A 19,143-nucleotide genomic window follows, 5' to 3' on the forward strand; every position below is an offset into this window, starting at 1 on the left:
CTCTCTCTCTCTCTCTCTCTCTCTCTCTCTCTCTCTTTCTTGCTCTATTTTTTCCTTTCTTTCTCTGTCTTCTGTCTTTTCTTTCATTCCATGAATTCATTCATTCAGCGTTCCTTCTTCTACCGGCTGACTCGGGACAACAAGTCGGAGAAGTTCTTTAAGGTCTTCTACGAGCGCATGAAACTGGCCCAGCAGGAGATCAAGGCCACGGTGACGGTCAACACCAGTGACCTGGGCAGCAAGCGGAAGGACGAGGAGCCTCCGGACAAAGACGCCCCCGCACGCAAGAAAGGTCAGCTAGCGTGCCCTCCTCGCACGCCACAGAAGGCTGTATGGGTTGTGTGTGTGTGACGGACGCATACATTGTGTATGAAGCCATGACAAAGCACTCTCTCCTCCTCCATTTGTGCTTATGAAAACCAAAACCACAGTGTTACACACACACATACACTATTAATAAATGAAAGCATCCATTAAAATGTAGCATCCGGTAGTGTGTTTTCTAGAAACATGTGTGACCATGGTCAGTAAGTGTTAAATAGTAGTTTCTATGATTCAACAATAGCTTCGGCACAACAATGGTTTCAGGGAACACACCCCTGATTAGCGCTGGCCCTTTGAATGAGAGGAAATATTTTGGTGCATGCCAGACCTTCCATTATACAGTAAGAGGTATTCCTTTGAGTAAGTATCAAGCCTGCAACATTAACAGTGCCACTATGGTGTGTGTGTGTGTGTGTGTGTGCGTGTGTGCGTGTGTGCGCGCGTGCGCGCGTGTTCTCAGTGAAGGAAGTGGCCGCTGCTGTGGTGACAGAGGAGGTGCGGGAGCAGCTACTAGAGGCCTCGGCCGTCACCAAGAAGGCCATCACGGCGTACCGGCGTGAGGTGGACGCCGAGGAGCAGCTGAGCGGCGCCGAGGGTCAGGTGGCGGCCGCTGGGGCCACGGGCACCGCCAACGACAAGAGCGCGGCGGACGAGGGCGAGATGAGCGTCATCATCACCATCATGCAGCCCATCCTGCGCCTCATGCAGCTGCTGTGTGAGAACCACAACCGCGAGCTGCAGGTGAGCTGTCTGAGCACGGTGCATGTACACACATACCACACACACACACACACCTACACACCTACACACACACACACACGCACACATACACACACACACCTACACACACACACACACACCTACACACAAACAAGCGCAAACACATACAATAGTCACGTCTGTTCCCACACACACACACACACACACACACACATAAGCACACACACATACTGTAGTCACGTGTTCTTTTCACCTTACACACACATTCAAATACAGTAGACACATGCACACACACACACAGAGAGAGGAAGGGAGGGAGGGAGGGAGGGAGAGTGTGTGAGGGCTGGGAGGTCCATGTTCCAGCATGTCCCCCTTGTTCTAGTGTATTTCCACCTCCGGAACTGTGCTGAAATGAAACCAGATGTGTTTCCCGACTTACAGAAAATGGAGGGGAGGGGGTGGATAAACTTAATCACTGTGGGACGTGCAAGCCTTTCCCTGCTGCACTGTACGCCAAGCCCCGCACTACCCCCCCAACCCACACACACATACACAGACACACACATCACCAGCCAGAACCACCTCCACCATCACCGCTGATGTTCCAGCCGTCAGTAGAGCTGGCCGGTGCAGGCCGAACCTCGCCGCTCTCTCAAGGCCAAGGGGTCAGGCAGAGGCCGATTCCGCTCGGCTCGGCTCACCGCGGGTCAGGTCGGGCCGAGGGAGGGAGGGCCGCTCGGCTAGCCGGCGACTCGCGTCTCGTTTATCTTGTTTGTGTGCCTCGCTGGCTTTCATGCTCAGCCAGGGATGGAGCACGCTAATCATGCCTTAATCCTATTGAGATGGGGAAATGGCGTGGAGGGGGAAAAAAGATGCCTTGACTTGCTGCCACGTAAATCCCTCCTGGCCACCTCCATGCCTCAGGCACTGCACCGTACTGCACCACGGGAGTTGGGGATTCTTCAACTCCCATTCCCACTTTGTTTTCTAATTAAGTTTTTGGGCCGTTTGACTGTTTCCATCTTGCATAGTCTTACAGTCAATTGTTTTGGTAGTTTCAGTCTTTTTTTTTTTAATTAGAGAGAGAGAGAGGGAGGGAGAGGGAGAGAGAGAGCTATTTTGTTAACTTGCACAATTCCGTGCAGTAGCTTTTGTTTTACTGTGCTGTACACACTGAAATGAGTCCCCTCGTTGCGTAGCCGTTGGTGGAGCTCTCTGGAAAGTTGTTACGGCATCCAGCAGGAAGTCACGTTTCCTGTGAGCCCCCTGTTTTTGTGGGCCAGCGTGCAGCCCGCCCCTCTCCCCTGCTTTGATTTCCTGCCGACAGGCTTTTCCACCAGGCGGGCTGCCTTTTGTGTTTTCTTGTCTCCGAGCCCGACATTGCTCTCTCTCCCTCCACCCCCCCCCCCTTTTCTTTCCCCGCTCACTTTCTCTCTCTTTGTCTGTCTCTCTCTCTCTCTCTCTCTTTCTCTCTCTCTGTCTGTCTGTCTGTTCCAGAACTTCCTGCGCTGTCAGAACAACAAGAACAACTACAACCTGGTGTGCGAGACGCTGCAGTTCCTGGACTGTATCTGTGGCAGCACCACCGGGGGCCTGGGCCTGTTGGGCCTCTACATCAATGAGAAGAACGTGGCCCTCATCAACCAGACCGTCGAGAGCCTCACCGAGTACTGCCAGGGGCCCTGCCACGAGAACCAGGTGGGGAACTGGGTTTGCTAGAACCACCACTCCATAAATCTCTCACTCATGCACTCCTCCTGCAGTCCCTGCATCACCCCTGACCTCTATACACACACACACACACGCACACACACACACACACACACACACACACTTACAGGGGATTGCAGACATCCCTTTACACATAGACAAGTGCACTTTCTGCCCCTCTCCCATTGATGTTAATAATGGACGTGTCTAATCCAAATAACTTTTCTTTTTGATCTGTTCAGGCCGCCATGTTAATATCATGAGTGCATTACCCTTAATCACATCGGCTTGATCTAATTTTCATAATTGGATTGGAAGAAGCTGGAAGGAAATGCCTTTTCTTGGGAAAAAAGCCCAAATTTCCCTAGGGCGCAGGTTCTAACTTCTAACCCTAATCGCCTCTCCTCCCCAGGCATGACTCACGAGCTGGCCTATTTCCATCTCTTCATCTGTGCTCTTTGGCTCTTTCATTTTTTGCCACTTTTGATTGACGGCTCCTTTTGTTTGCCGCGGAGCGGAACACACCTTTGTGAGGTGTGCTGACTCACGTGATGGGAGGGGCCCGGCGCTCTCGCTCCCATTCGAGGTCCTTTTCATGCCACATGCCAAGGCTGCGGAGCGCCGAGAGGGTCAGAGGGCCGCCACACCTACCCCTGGACACGTCCTCATTCAGAGCGCAGTTTGCTCTGTCATGCCCTGGCTGACATATTGCCACTGAATGTACTCGCTCACCAGATAAAAGGCAGACAGGAATTGAATGTGGTTTCCATTCAAGTGACATTGTGCAAACGCTGCAGAGTCTTATATGCTCTGATGAACTGAGGCTGTGTTGAGTGTGCAAAGGTGACTTGCATGTGCTGGTTTGGTTGTGCTGCATAGCTAGATCTCCTTTTGCCAATGCATTTGGTTCATTGCAGTGTGGTGTAGGAGTGCTTCTGCGTTCACAACTCTTATCTCATTTGTTTGTCTGTTTGTTTGTTTGTTTAAGAACTGCATCGCCACTCATGAGTGCAATGGAATCGACATCATCATTGCCCTGATACTCAACGATATTAACCCCCTGGGCAAGAAGAGGATGGACCTGGTGTTAGAGTTGAAGGTGAGCCTAGCCAGCCCCCCCCCCCCCCCCCCCCCCTCTTACACTTACTTACCCCCCCCCCAGCATGTGCAGCCGCATTCACTAACCCTGGGACTTCCTGTTTCCTGTGTGGGGTTTTTTTCTTCTTAATTCAACGTTTGTCAGTGGGCTACAAAATAACACACGAATTAGCACATCGGTGTGGCTGTTGTGTTGTGTTTGGTGAGGAGGGTATGGTACAGCCCCACCCTCCTTCCTCATCAAACTTGTGACCTTGTGAAAGCCACCAAGCTCAAAAAAAATCCACCTAGCTCCTAACCTCAGGCTGAGCTGGGTCTGACGTTCCTCTGTGTCGTCTTGGGTCAGAACAACGCCTCCAAGCTGCTGCTGGCCATCATGGAGAGTCGCCACGACAGCGAGAACGCCGAGCGGATCCTCTACAACATGCGGCCCAAGGAGCTGGTGAGTGACCGCTATCTATACACACACAGTACACACACAGACACATCGCAATATTCTCACAGTCAGACACCCTCACTCTCTCTCACATACACACGTGTTGCCTGGCTACTGCCCACCAGACCCCAGCCATGCTCTGCATAACACCTTAGTCAGGTCGGGAGTCACTTTCATCAAGGACATGTGATGGGTGATGACTTGGAATGTCTGCTGGGTTTATTATGCAACAGACAAACCACACACACATACACAAACACACACACTCACACACACACTTTTCTCTCCTTTGCCTTCCATTACAGTATCTAGAGCAGTGTTTCCCAAGCTGAGATACCATCTTGATCTTGATGCCATTTTTTATTTGTCAAGGAATACTACACTCGCGTGCAACTAACAAGTCAATCACACAACACAACACAACACTGCATTCAGCATAGCTGCATTCAGACAAAAACTGTACAAATGCCTAAAAAAGGATGCCTGACCATGAACCTGTAACACCTCCTTTTAAGCAAGAAAAGGACAAACAGGGAAACAGTCAGACTAGGCTACAATAATACTTGAGCTATGAGTTCATGCTTAGCTTCCTGAAATGATGCACCACAATACCAGAGTATTTTGGCAGCATGGTGCAATAAACAGCAACAAACTGATTATGTTGTGGCTTTTGTATGCTTGATGTCATGGCGGTGTGTCATGAGATGTTTCGTAGTGAAACTCCGATCTAGGCAGTTTGTTCCAGCACACAGTTAGTTAATTAGGATGGGCAGGACTGATGGATGACCCTTGAGTGACATACTGTACATTCAACTGTAGTCATGCTGTCCTCTGTCATAGCCAAGATAAGTCAGTGCTCTTGAAACAACATCAATGGACTTGACCCTTTGTACAGAATGTTAAACCATACCATGCTACATGTTTGGATGACACAGCGCATAAATAATCCTGTCAGACACACCTCTGGCTGTGCACATCTATGCACACAGAGTCCTCCCCCATGAACATGCATACACTGACTCATACTTACACACTCACTCTCTCTCTCTCTCTCTCTCTCTCTCTCTGTCTCACACACACACACACACACACACACACACACACACACACACACACACACACACACACAATATCAAAGCAGGCCCCATGCACAAAGTGTTGTGTGAGAAAATCCTGCATTATAAGACAGCATTTGGTGGCAGGAACGCATCAAGGATGTCCTCCATCAATTATTTCTATAAAACTCCGCCTTCTAAGACACCTTCTTTTGGTTAAATTTTGAAGGCATGTTGCATGCATCCTCAGTTATTTTGGGACCTCCAACACACACCTACCTCATGCACTAAATTATGTATGATCCATACACACATATGGGTCAATGACATGACATGCAGATTCCTGTGTCCGAGACCATTACCTTGGTTTAAAATAAATGTAAATGTTTCATAACAATCATCATTTTATTCTATAAAACCTGTATAATTTAAACATGTCTTCTGTTTATCATAAAAAATATATAGCCTATTTTATGTTTTGTTATCTCAAACTCTCAAAATGACAGGTGGCGCAACCGTCCGAGCAAATTAACAATATGTGAAAAGTATTTTATATTATAGAATTTAAAAGGGAAGGAAATCAAAAATAAATATGGGGGCATAATTTTATGTTCCAGACCTTTCAAATAAAAGTTTAATAGCTCTGAAATGACAGGGTGGTGCAACCGCAATCATAGAACGTTTATTTTGAATTGAAGAGGGAAAAGAGTAAACAAGATATTGTCTCATTAAGAGAGATAAGTGAGATAAAAAATATATCTGCTTTCTCTTCATAGTTGGACTTATACAGTTTACATGTCATGAGGTACAACCAATGTTAAACTAAGAAAAAGTTATTTTAATATAAAGCTGTTTAGTGCATTGGAATCATTATAATGAATGGATGAACTTGATAAAGTCAAAAGGTTATATAGGTGTCCAAGATGCCTGTATAATTTCAAATTAGTAGCAAAAGTCAGGTGACGCAACCGTATCATCAGGTGGTGCAACCAGGTAAAATGCTAATTTAAGAAATAGTAGATTAAAGTTCATTGTTAAAAAAATTGTTGTACCTAATTATTCTATTAAACAATATACTTTTTTTAATTTGTAAAGTATTTATTCACATTTTAAATTAGACGTTGGAAAACCAAAATACCTGTCCTCTACAATAAAGTATTCATAAGTTACTTAACGATATGGCTAAACTCAACTTCAGTAGTGACTGCGGTTAAAGTCTTACCAAAGATTCCAAAGGCACACTGCTTGATACAATTTAAAAAGCCTTTAATATACTGGGCTAACGCGTTGCGACTACTGTCTTCTTCAGAGCCTAAACACTGACTAATTCCCAAGTCCCTATAACAAAGAGAAGGTGTAGGCAATTAAGTAAGACTAAGTGGCAGGTGCATAGACTCCACCTATCAGTCAATTACTGATGCACCAAGACACACATAAAAACATCATACATACATCAAGTTAAAAACACTTATACTACTTATGAGGACTACAATAATTATTTAATACGGGCTACAAAAAACGGTTCCCCTTAAAATATATTGTGAAGCTTAGAAGACAATGGACAAATAAGCATTACATATAGGACGACCAGCACTCCTAAGTGAAGAGTTGGTTATTGAGTATCTATTCATAAGTTACTTTTAATACCAAGGTCAACTACAAAATGATAATGTGTTAAGCACTGTAGACACTCTCCGGTATACTTAACAAAAATAAAAAAACAAGTGTGGGCTTTTTTTTAGAAACTTTTGGTTGTGCCACCTGACATTTTTTGGGTGATTACAATTGCAAATACAGTCTAAAAATGTATTAGTTGTAAATAAATTTGTATAAAATTGTAAATGCATTTTGTCTATTTTTAAAAATTATTTTGAAAACACATTTTTTAAATAAACACACACAAACACACACACTTGCACACAAACACACACACTTGCATTCTCACACCCTATCTTGCACCATCAGATGATGGTGATAAAGAAGGCTTGATGGTGTAAAGATACACACACACACACACACACACACACACACACTCTCACCCCTCTCTTGCACCATCAGGTGGAGGTGATCAAGAAGGCCTACATGCAGGGGGAGATTGAAGTGGAGCACACTGAGGAGGGAGAGGAGGGGGAGGAAGAGCACGCTGCCTCTCCTCGCAACGTCGGCCACAACATCTACATCCTCGCCCATCAGGTACTCTCTCTCTGTGTGTGTGTGTGTGTGTACCATATTCAACTGACCTCATAATGAAAGATATTATAAACAGGTAAATGTGTCATAGCTTAATGCTTGCAGCACATGTTCACTGTGTGACAGCCTGGGGGAATATTATATCACAGGGGTCAGGAACTTCTCTCTCTCTCTTTCTCTCTCTCTCTCTCTCTCTCTCCCTCCTCTTCCTCTCCCCTGCTCATCGCTCTCTTGCGGCTCCTGTTATGTGTGTTTTCAGCTCCTTTCCATCTGTAGCTGGGCCAGCGGTGTCAGCAGAGCCCAGTGCTTACATAAGCTCTGCCTCAGAGAGGAGGCCTCATGCCTGCTGGCCCCAGGGCTGAGAGCAGTCTGCATCCTGCCACTGAGAACACTCACTTACACACACACACACACACACACACACACACAGACGCAAGCACATACACACACACAGACACAGACAGAGACACATACACACATGCACACACACACACATACACATACATATACACACAGAAATGCACAACCCTCTGTAGCCACACCCAGCCCCTGGCCCAATAACACACAGACACACACACACACACACACACATGCAGTACACAGACAGGCACATCCCAATCCTCTCATATTCATATACTCACACACACACACACACTCACACTCATGCACAGTCAGACACTCCCATACACACACCCTAATGTTCGCATTCACAGCAGTGCACTCACACGGGTGAGGAGCTTGTGGTGGGAGAGCCTGCATTCCAATGTGTGTTGGAAAGTACCGTCCATGTACAGTAAAGCCCAGGATTATGGCAGCTCCCAGAACCAACCCCCCCATGCCACAAATACACACACACACACACCACACACACACACATACACACACACCCACACACACAAACACACGCACATACACACACACACACACACACACTGGTCAGGTCACGGGACACAGGGAACCTGTCATGTCCGCTGGACCCAGCCCTTGCCCTTGTCCTGAGTGCGCTGATGCCTATCTGCACTGGGGTCATGGTGTTCCCACTCTCCCAGCCACCTCCAGCCAACGGCGTCCACTCACCAGCACTTTAAAGTCACTGACCTGTTTATTCATGTGAGGCTCAGCTTCGTGGGAAGACGGGGCGGGCGGCTAAGCCACTCGACTGCAGGTATTGTTGGTGTTTGGGAGTCTCCTGAGGCCTGACTCTCCACGCAACGGTGTGGCATTTCTCAGAAGCCGGTCGAATTGCCTTTGGCCCCCTTCATGTGCCACTGCCAGAGCGTGCGGTGTGCACAATGCGAGTGTGTGCTATGTATGAACCAAGACCATTGTTTTTACTCTTCCCTAACAATCTTTCCCCTTCTCTTTGTGTCTCTCTATCTCTCCTTCTCGCTATCTCTCTCTGTCGCTCTCGTCCCTCAAACTGCGCCCAGCTCGCCAGACATAACAAAGAGCTGCAGGCCATGCTGAAGCCGGGAGGCACCTATGGAGAGGGCGACGAGGCCTTGGAGTTCTATGCCAAGCACACAGCTCAGATTGAGGTCAGTGCTGTTTGTTAACACTCCGCTGCCGGAAAGGAAGGCCTACTTGGCCCCCGAGCCCAGTCCTGCAGAGTCGGCAGTAAAAAAAAAACATGCCGCTGTTTTGATACGAAACGGTTTGAATTTTGACGTGTGGGATGATTTTTGTTTTGTTCCCCTTTGCCCGCCCCAATCAGTTAAGTTTGCAATGTATAGTAGCTCCAGTATGAGTTGTGTGGGCCTTGTTTATGTTTCCACACAGAGCATGTGAGGGATATGTTCACTCTCCAGCTCGCCAGTGATGGCCGCTTCTCTGCCCTCTCTGCTCATAGTTTTTAAATGTAAATGGAGTGATTTGCATGCTCTCGTTTGCATGTGTGGTGTGAGACTGCGTTGTCTTGAGCAAATTCAGGGCTGAAATAGCACACAGACACACACACACACACATGTAGGTGAGATGGTCAAGAAAATGCCCAATGGCTGTACTGATATATGATGCACAAACACACACACACACACACACACACACACACACACACACACACACACACACACACACCTATTATGTCCACTACTGACACATACTATATGGCCCGTAGAGTCATACTAAGAGTCAGTGTAGCTCTGTTAGCTTATCATTGCTCTCAGTGCAGAGGCTCATCAGGGTATACTCCAGTCAGTCAGTCAAACAGACAAGAGCCCTCCCCCGGGGGGTCAAGAGAGGAGTCCAGCTCCACCACGTAGGCAACCACATCACCCCCCGTGACCGGCCCTCTGGTTGTGTCCAGATTGTGCGTCTGGACCGCACCATGGAGCAGATAGTCTTCCCCGTGCCCAACATCTGCGAGTTCCTCACCCAAGAGTCCAAGCTGCGCGTCTACTACACCACGGAGCGTGACGAGCAGGGCAGCAAAATCAACGACTTCTTCCTGCGCGCCGAGGACCTCTTCAACGAGATGAACTGGCAGAAGAAGCTGCGAGGTACTCAAGAGGCTACTGGTAACGCAAACACGGTTCCCTGTGCGTTTTCTCTTCTCCCTTTCTTCCTCTTCTAGTAACTGCTTTACAGTCCCTGTCCCTACCCTCACCCTCCAGGCCCTACCAGTTAGGGTCTCCTACCCCCCTCCACCCTTCACACACACACACACACACACACACACACACACACACACACCCCAGACACTTACACCTGATGGGCTATCAGCTCAGCCTGTTCCTGGAGCAAGGGGAGGGAGAGGGTCTGTAAACATGATAAGTTATTGAGTCATAAGCTACTGTATCTAAGATGACCATATATTAATCTATTAGTATTTAGTTATCATAAATAGTTATCTGTACTCAGTTTGGTATACAGTATTAAGTCTGTATAGTATACTAAATATGTTTTAAAGTTTGTAAAGTAGAACAATAAAGTATAATGTTTGTTGGTAAGATGATAATGCAAGTTTAAGCATTGCAAAATGTTGAGAGAGCCAGGTAAGCCGTGTAGATTCTAAACCACTAACCACAAGTGAGCACAAGCACAATGATCCTGTTATTTACAGGATGTCACACTTCTACTGAAGAGAGCAGAGTAGACTGCTGATAGCCCTTTGCCCCCACACACAAACACATTTGACCCTTGCACAGTAAAATCTGCTTTCAAAGTACAATAGACGACAGTAAACACACACATATTCACACTGTTAACGGAGATAAATAGAGAGAGAGAGAGATCGAGACAGACAGAAAGTAGCAGGAATTTACAGGAACATGAATAAATGAGATTGGTAGCAGAAGGTAGCAGAGAGACATATATAGATGATCGTGCGGTCCACTTGGAGAATAATGAAGACAAATATGGCTCTTGTCCTTCTACAACTAATGGGATTGGGGATGAGTGAGAGTCACCCAGGGGCAAACCACATCAGCATCCACCCAGCCTGTCTACACCCTCGCCCCAGACCCAGACCTAGTCCTCTTCTTTCTGCCTACGCCAGTGGGGATTACCCTAGAGAGGAGCCAATCAACAGGGCTCCTGACTTAAAGAGAGAGATGAAGAGAGAGTGAGAGTGAGAGACAGGAGAAGTTCAATAGTCTAATTGGATCTGAGATGACTGAAAGAGATTCAGGACAAATGGCGGATGAGAGAGTGAAGAGAGCACATAGAGAGAGAAAGAGAGAGGGGGAGAGAGAACAAAAAGAGAGTGAAGTTGAAAGCACCGTTTCCCAGAAAGGAAGAGAGGTGAACCACTGGCACGAGATGAGAAATTTGGTTTCAGAGTGATCGTGATTACACAAAAACAGGAGTAATAGGCTGAGAGAGAAAATTACTGATGCCAAATATCAAGCAAGCACAGACCTTGGTTTGAGGCAAGAATGAAATCAAAAATTACTATATTCCATTTCACTATTAACTTTTTAGGTGTTCCTATCTTGTTCTGACCCTGGGCAAGTATGTTGCCACATCTGTGAACTATAAATGCTGTCATCTGATGGGACCCATTTGCATCATTAGTTACATGAATTTGAAGCTTGTTCTCCTTTCTGGGAAGGCTGGGAGGAGGTGGGATAGATGTGGGGGTTCCTGATTGGCCATGGGGTTGAGTGTCATCCGTCACGTTGTTTGTGTGACTCCTCAGATCTGAATGAAACGGTGAGCAACCAACGATCACGTTCCACTTGACGCAGAAAGAAAAAAAACAAAACAAAACAAAAGAAACTCTGCAGCCACACTACTGGCTTCTGCCTTCTGCCTCTGAAAAAAGTCCCCTTCCCCAGTTCCTCTTTTTGTGATAAATAGAAACTTGCCTTCAAAATAGCAGCTAGACCCTAAAAACCAGACCCCTCACCTGTCTCCCTGTGCACTGGGGTGGGTGGTGGTGATGGTTTGTGAGGGCGTAATGGGGTGGGGGAGGTTTGGTGGTCATTGTTTGGGAGGGTGGGGCGGGGGGGGGGTGGGGGGGTATTGTTGGAAACAGCTCATACTCATCTCACATGAGTGTCATGAGTAACCAAACTTGTTAGTATCCTTTTAGGTAGGAGGGAAATAAACAAAAGGTCTTTCTAAAATGCATGTTGACCAGTAGCATTCGGCATGTGACGTTTCTGCTTTGTTTTTGAACAAGTGAATCATGGTATTTGTTACAATGGGTCTTGTAGTAATAACCACTATGCTCCTGTTGACCCTGGAGTAACATTAGTTTTGTAAGACAACGTAAGGCCATCAACATCCTTCCTATTTTGTTCAACACATAAATTACCTTGAAAAAGGAAGTGTGCTACAGTAATAGAACTGTCCTTGTCCTCAGACACAAAGAGAACCAATTGTGAAAAATTGGACCAGTAAATTTGTGATAATCAAAAAAGATATTTTTTAAGCAGAATGACTTTTGGGGGGTTTCCTCGTCATATACCAGAGGGCAGAAAAACAAAGCATGAACTGTACTGCAATAGCCACAGGGCGATTCACAAAAACATGTGCCACCATGCTTTGGTGACATCCAAATGCTAGAGCTGTGTTGAACAATTGGTCAGTCATTACAGTTTCTGAAACTTCACTTAAACATTAGAAACAATTTGACCCCTACTTGCCAAGCTTATACTGAAATAATAGTAGAATGGCACTTGGTGTTAATACAAGAGCATGTTGGCAGGTGTTTTGAGTCAGCCATACCAGATTTTGTTTGAACCAATCCCAAGTGACCTTTTTGCCTGATAGACTGTTGTGCATGCCCTCTATTTCTTTAGCACATCTTGAGATGCAGATGGTCCATTATATGTGTGTGTGTGTGTGTGTGTGTGTGTTTGTGTGTGTGTGTCCCTTTTTTGTTGAATGTCGTGAGTGTGTGTGTGTGTGTGTGTGTGATTTTGTTTGAACCAATCCCAAGTGTGTGTGTGTGTGTGTGTCCCTTTTTTGTTGAATGTGTAATTCTCACTGTTTACACTGTTGCACGTCCCTTGGAACTGTGTGTGGTTCCGGGCATGTGTGAATGAGTTGTGGTGAGAAGAAGAAGTGATTTGTTTGGCGCCGCTGTGCTGTGCGCCTCCCTCCTCTCCCCCCCCCCTGCAGCCCAGCCCATCCTCTACTGGTGCTCCAGGAACATGTCCTTCTGGAGCAGCATCTCCTTCAACCTGGCCGTGCTCATGAACCTGCTGGTGGCCTTCTTCTATCCCATTGAGGGAATTCGTGGAGGTGAGGTGACCTATAGAAAGAATCGTCTTTGTGTGTGTGTGTGTGTGTGTGTGTGTGTGTGTGTGTGTGTGTGTGTGTGTGTGTGTGTGTGTGTGTGTGTGTGTGTGTGTGTGTGTGTGTGTGTGTGTGTGTGTGTGTGTTCTGTGTTCTGTGTTCTGATATTTTGTTAAGGGTGTGATGGTGGATCGGCTTTGTAAGTGGCTGACTCCTGAACACTGGTATAACTCTCACTCGGGATAAAAGCATCTGGTAAATACTCCACTTTAAGTTGACTTCAAGTGCACTAAATGGCACCTCTCCTCTAATATTGCATACTTATCTACTCCCACATAAGATCTGAACCTTACCACCTGACCACTATCCCACTGAACCTGACCGCTGCCCTCAAAGCCCAACCTTTACCAGTTTCTAAAATTGGGATTAAACCCCTGTCTCACCAAAAACATTTAGCCAAATGTAAGCTTCAAGTCCAGCTCTTCCTCAACTCATTTTCTTCTCAACCTTTACATAGCAAAGCATAGCTGGACATTAAATATGAATGGAATAATGAACAGAATAAAAAGTGAATATGGATGGAAAATCAAATGGGATAATAGCAGTATTTTAATATAATTGTGTTAAACGGAATATCATTTTAATATCTATTAAAATGAACATACATTTTCACGTTACATAACATAAGCTTTGAACATGAACTTCTCAATGCTGCCAAGCATGGTTGCTCCTCACACATGAGATATAGCCTACAGTATATGATCTGATCCCAATGTTGAACTCCTGTTTCTAATTTGAACGTTTCCAAGATAATATATCATATACCATATGGGGGAAAAGCTTTGTGTCATTGTGACCTTTGTTTCTATCTCAAATTGAGATTCTCAATCCATAATTGTCATAAACTTACATAACATAACATGCTTTTGCTAGAACACCTTGTGGGGAGGGTAGGCCTAGCCCACACATTTAAATTCTGTCTCTCAGCCAAGTCGTAAAAAGGCAAACACTATTATCAACAATCTGCCTAACTGAGCTCTTTAGTCAAATATGTTCCTCGTGAAGCCACATTACTCATATGGCCTGTAGAGTGCCTTATGTCTGACAGGCAAGGTGTAGTAACATGTAAACTAGGTCACCACGCATTCCCATAAAAAGAAAATTCCTTCCTTGTATATTTTGGTCCGGCGCTCGCTCTGGAGTCCCCCCTTAACCAAGGTTACACCCAGTCAGTGTTCGGCTCTCACATGGACGGTCCAATTCAGTTTTTTAGGAAGGTTTATGTCGAAGCCTCTCCCATGGTGTATGTGAGAGAACCGCCTGGCCACACTTCAGTCACATGAGAGCCACATAGTTCAGAAGACCGGAGGCCTCGATGTCCATATTCAGCAAACTTTGTGTCCAGATGCAAGAAGACAGATTCAAAACAGCTGACCAACATTTATATGTACAGACAAGCCATCAGTCCCGCATACTGTTATTGTGTCTACAGTCGAAGGTGACATGAGCCATGTTGATGTTCACTGCATACCTATAACAGAACTCGTATGGAGTGATAGATGATTATATAACCATAGCCATCACTTAGCCATTTGTTTTGGTCTTTCTTGTGAAATATGGAGTGGTTACATTGATACAGGAAACTGTCTTGGTAGCCCTTTGTTAGTGGGTAGCCTTAAGAGCCTGAATTTGATCTGCATGGTCCTCCTTTGACTAATGTCATACCGGATGTGTCCTACAAAGACCCTGTGACCCAGTTATCAATACGTTGACCCTAACTCAGCCTTGGATTAAGCTTCGCTTAAGACGTCACCAGTACTGCTGTCATCTCTATCTTTGAGATCCCATTCTACTCAGTCCTGCTAATTGAAGGTCTGTGAGTGTGTGAGTGAGTGTGTGAGAGAGAGAGGATTGATGAATGGACGGGGGATAGATGTCTCCCTGCAGACAGCTCCTAGGGCCAGTGGGCTCCTGCGGGAAATGGGATGCCTAGCACAATGACTCAGCCATCCATGAAAATGGTGACCCACATAAACTCAACCCCTGGGTCAAGTTCCCCCCTCCCTCACATGTAACTGTTACTTCACCAACTTGTATAACTGAACAACCTCTAACACATATACAGTACACATGCACACAAAGGCACATACGATCAAAATACAATAACACTGTAAGCCAGGTTCAGGATCCTTATCAGGGCAGTTGTCCAACCATGACCCATATTTTCCCTTTAACTATCAAGAAAGCATCCTTATTGTCTAATCTCTAACTGTTCTATTTCTTCCTTCACATGCATGGGTGTGTTTTTTAAGCCATGTGTAGCCTCATCACTCACAAGGTTGTATGGCAGCACAATATATAATTAAGGTTTATGCTTACCCATTTTGGGGTACTTAAAGGAGCATTTTACAGTTGGGAAGATGAATGTGTATTTACATTAAGTCATTTATGTATTAGAAATGTGGAGTCATTATTGACGTCAGTGCCTTCTTGACCGAGAAAAAGCCAAAAATGTATTTTTGGTTCATGCGGATTAAAGCCAACAACTCCCAGAATTCCCTGCCTTTCACTGCTCTTCGCTGCCCTACCGAGCAACGCTCCCAAGAAAGTAGCCAATGTAGTCTCCAGCCTCTGGCCAAAAAAAATACAGATATTGCTCATCTCAGGGGGACATGAGGGAGGGAAGAACGGTCATTTGAAAATACTACCAGGTTTCTACTGATACAAAGCTTTATGCTAATCGGTGAAGTATCCCTTTAAAGGGAAATGCCGGTCTAACAACAAACTAGGGTCGATTTGAGGAAATTTAATGGATTTATTTTTTGGATTTATGTATATATTTTTTTTTCAGACAAACTGAAATATTTTTCCCTTTATAATTATAAAGAAAGGGTAAGGAAAGATCTGGCTGAATGTGATGCATGTTTGTATTGTAAATACGCATCATGTTCAGCAGGATCTGTGCAGGAAGTCTAACTTGCCCACTGATTTGAAGCTGCCGGAATACAAAGGAAGGTAATACACTGACTTCATAAACAGTCCCTTACAATACTTCAGTTTGTCTGTAGAGAACCTCTCCACACTACCACCAAAGTGTACGGATATTTTGAACCTTATCAGCGGTTTGAAAATAGTGATTTATTTTGACGTGGCTGCATGGCTGCTGCTACAAGCTATAAGCCACTTTGTTCTTAATACAAACTAAACAATGTTCTATCTCAAAACTTCTCCAGTTAACATAATTTTGCTCCCAAGCGAAAGTTTGAACTTGTTATCATCCATAAATAGACTTGTGTTTATACCAAACCATTCCTTTAAAGGGACACCAGGCAAGCCTGATGCTTTTTCTCTACGAAGCTCCCCCTATCGTCTGTACGTGTCGATACGTGTGCGAGCCCTCGCTCAGTCTGAAGCTCTTTTCCTTTTCTTTGCATCTTCCATCAAGGGTTTTCGCTGCTTCTTCACCGGCTCTGCCATTATACACACGTTCAATCGCTAGCGTTTCGTTAGCCTGCCTCTGTGCTGGGGATGCAGGATGTAAACTGATCCTGCTTCTCGCGATGTCTGAGAAGGTTGGCGGGTCGGATACACCGAACTTGCAAGCGGGATATTCTTTCTACAGGCAGTAGGGACGGGCGAGAGAGTCTTCATTCGCCCTGTAATGAGTCATTTAAACATATACCGACTTACAAAGATGATTAATTAACACGAAAACGTTGCCTGGTGTCCCTTTAAAATAATTATATACCGGTACTTTGATGTAGAGAAGTTGCCCCCAAAGTTTATGCTATATGCTATTCAGCATATTCTGGTCTTACTCTAAACTGCACCAATTGTTGTCATTTTGGTCACAAATTTGCACTCGTTATCATCCAAAAACAACCCCTGTTAGACTGGAGTTTCCCTTTAAGGTCATTGCCCTGTAATCCCATGGTGTGGGGAAATTGTAAATGTAATTGCTAATTTATGTACCTTCTACACTGACAGCATCTTCTCTTATAAAGCCAAAGCACACAGTTCCCCTAAAGAGGGACTCCTCTTCCCCAAGAGCCAACCATTGTGGGGTTTTTTCCAAGGACACAGAGCCTTCTATTGTCCCTGTGAGTGAAGTTGCGGAGACAGTGGCCCAACACTGTGCCTGGCATAACCTTTTGATTGTTCTGGCTGGGGTCAAGCTGCGGCTGGCCCCTTTGTCTTAGACTTCCTCCGAGGAGAACAAGGAGGCTGTAGGTGGCCCAGTTGTGGCCCAGACGCCTGGTGTGGTCCACAACTCACAGCCCACAACTCAATGACCCCCTCAACCCCAGCCCCCCCCCCCCCCTTACACTCCACACACTGGGCTATGCAGTCCAATAGTTCAACCCAGGACACATGCTATCTATTTTGATTTGTGTGTGCGTGTGTGTGTGTGGGGGGTGGTATTTATCTCTGATTTCTGTCCAGCAGCAAAATCTCCTTGGAAATCTCCGAATATGTCAGTGTCAAAATGCATGCTAATGTGATGAGGTCACCGACGACATTCATTATTTGGTAGTTAATGTGTAAGCCTATTGCTTGTATAAGGTGGAGGGAACCCAATGGTTTTCTCATTTCCATACCGGTTTATCACCCCTGTAAACACAACTGTGTGAATGGAATTCCGGAGGACGCCAATCAAAAACTTTCTCAAAGGAGATATTATGTAACATCATAAAAAGAGTCATTTGATCATGAGGTTCTTGAACCGATGTTTTTAAAAACATCTGTTCAAGTATAGAAGATTTTTTCTGACGTGTAGCAGTTGCCACTAGTTTTCATGACAGTTTTAATCGCATATGATACAGGCCAGTGGAGTTTTAAAATCATCATCCAATTGAGGGAGGAGAGGAGTCATCAGAACGTTTTTGTTCTTTTCTGAACTTTCTGTTGGTTTTGAATGTTTCGTGCACCCACGTTCAGCGTGCCATTCACACAGTTTGTGTCTCACGGTCTTTACTCTCTTTACTGTCGTCTCGTGTGCAGTTACTGGGTTCGCGCCGTTGAGTCGGCCGACTCGGGGAGTGGAAAAACAGGACCGTCATTGGCGAGCTTGTGCAAGTGTGCCTGGCCCGCAGCAGTGCAGCACAGCCTCCCAGGGGTGTGTCTGAGAGCAGGCCGGTCAGGCCGCATTCTGAATGGCTCACTGTCTTCCCCCCTCCCCCTCTCCCCTGAGCTCCGTCGGAATGCGACCATGGAAATAAGATAAGAGCGCTGAAAGTGGGTCAGTGTGTGTTGCCGGTCCACTCCACACTGTGGGGGAAAGCATGGGATTTCTGTCATAGCTGCAGACTCACTTTCCCCTCGGCTGTGTCCGAGATAAGGGCCACAAGGTTTTTGGCATGTGCCGTCTTCGGTCATTTTAAAACCAGAAAGCTTGTCTGGAGCAAAGTGGGGCTGAGGACAGTTGAAATTATGTGTTTTGCTATACATACAGCAAGTAACAAGTGAAGCCTGAGCCCCCAGGTGTCTTTTATGGGTCAGGGCGGGGACTCTTGCTAAGAGCTCGTTGAAGGGAGAGAGGGAGATGGGGGAAGGACAGGAGAGCGTCTGTTTGGGGGAACTCGTGTCCTGCCATGACCTGTGGGAGCTGTTGTGGCGGGAGAATTGCGGCGGTCACCATGGGACTCGCGCGCCCTGGAAAGGCACAGGCCAAGTTGAGTGGAACTACAGTGAACTGCATAAACAGAGCCAGAGTGACACCCCCCCCCCCCCCCCACCCCCTCAGCGTGTCATCCGCAAGGCGGCCAGTTGGACCAGAACACCAGAGCCCCAGGCCCTGGGCGAGCGTGGAGCGGAGCGTGCTCACTGCTCACGGACCAGCTCTCATGAATCTTTCAGGAGGCCGCTGTATTTTTAGCCTGCTGGGTTATGTAACAGCCACCTGTCATGTGATCTCCGCATGGGGAT

The 19,143-nt window shown here is 46.1% G+C and overlaps 1 protein-coding gene across 11 annotated transcripts in view; it reads left to right on the top strand.

The window, feature by feature from the left end:
• The window catches only part of itpr1b (inositol 1,4,5-trisphosphate receptor, type 1b), a 132,096-nt gene that overhangs the window by 86,133 nt on the left and 26,820 nt on the right, over window positions 1–19,143 (top strand). For 5 of the 11 annotated variants that reach the window (XM_076267707.1, XM_076267713.1, XM_076267710.1 and 2 more), the window contains 9 exons: window positions 109–292; window positions 785–1,065; window positions 2,542–2,742; window positions 3,743–3,853; window positions 4,199–4,294; window positions 7,402–7,536; window positions 8,964–9,071; window positions 9,839–10,070; window positions 13,102–13,224. In XM_076267707.1, coding sequence (XP_076123822.1) covers window positions 109–292; window positions 785–1,065; window positions 2,542–2,742; window positions 3,743–3,853; window positions 4,199–4,294; window positions 7,402–7,536; window positions 8,964–9,071; window positions 9,839–10,070; window positions 13,102–13,224 — 1,471 coding nt within the window. The remainder of the gene's footprint in view (window positions 1–108; window positions 293–784; window positions 1,066–2,541; window positions 2,743–3,742; window positions 3,854–4,198; window positions 4,295–7,401; window positions 7,537–8,963; window positions 9,072–9,838; window positions 10,071–13,101; window positions 13,225–19,143) is intronic. The other 6 variants (XM_076267712.1, XM_076267714.1, XM_076267715.1 and 3 more) reach the window with 2 other exon arrangements.

The sequence above is a fragment of the Alosa pseudoharengus genome, unplaced genomic scaffold, assembly GCF_046254945.1.
Source record: "Alosa pseudoharengus isolate Yale_2024_CS ecotype anadromous, Long Island Sound unplaced genomic scaffold, YU_APseudo_1.1 YU_APseudo_1.1_scf_5, whole genome shotgun sequence".
In the NCBI taxonomy this organism is placed as follows: Eukaryota; Metazoa; Chordata; class Actinopteri; order Clupeiformes; family Clupeidae; genus Alosa; species Alosa pseudoharengus.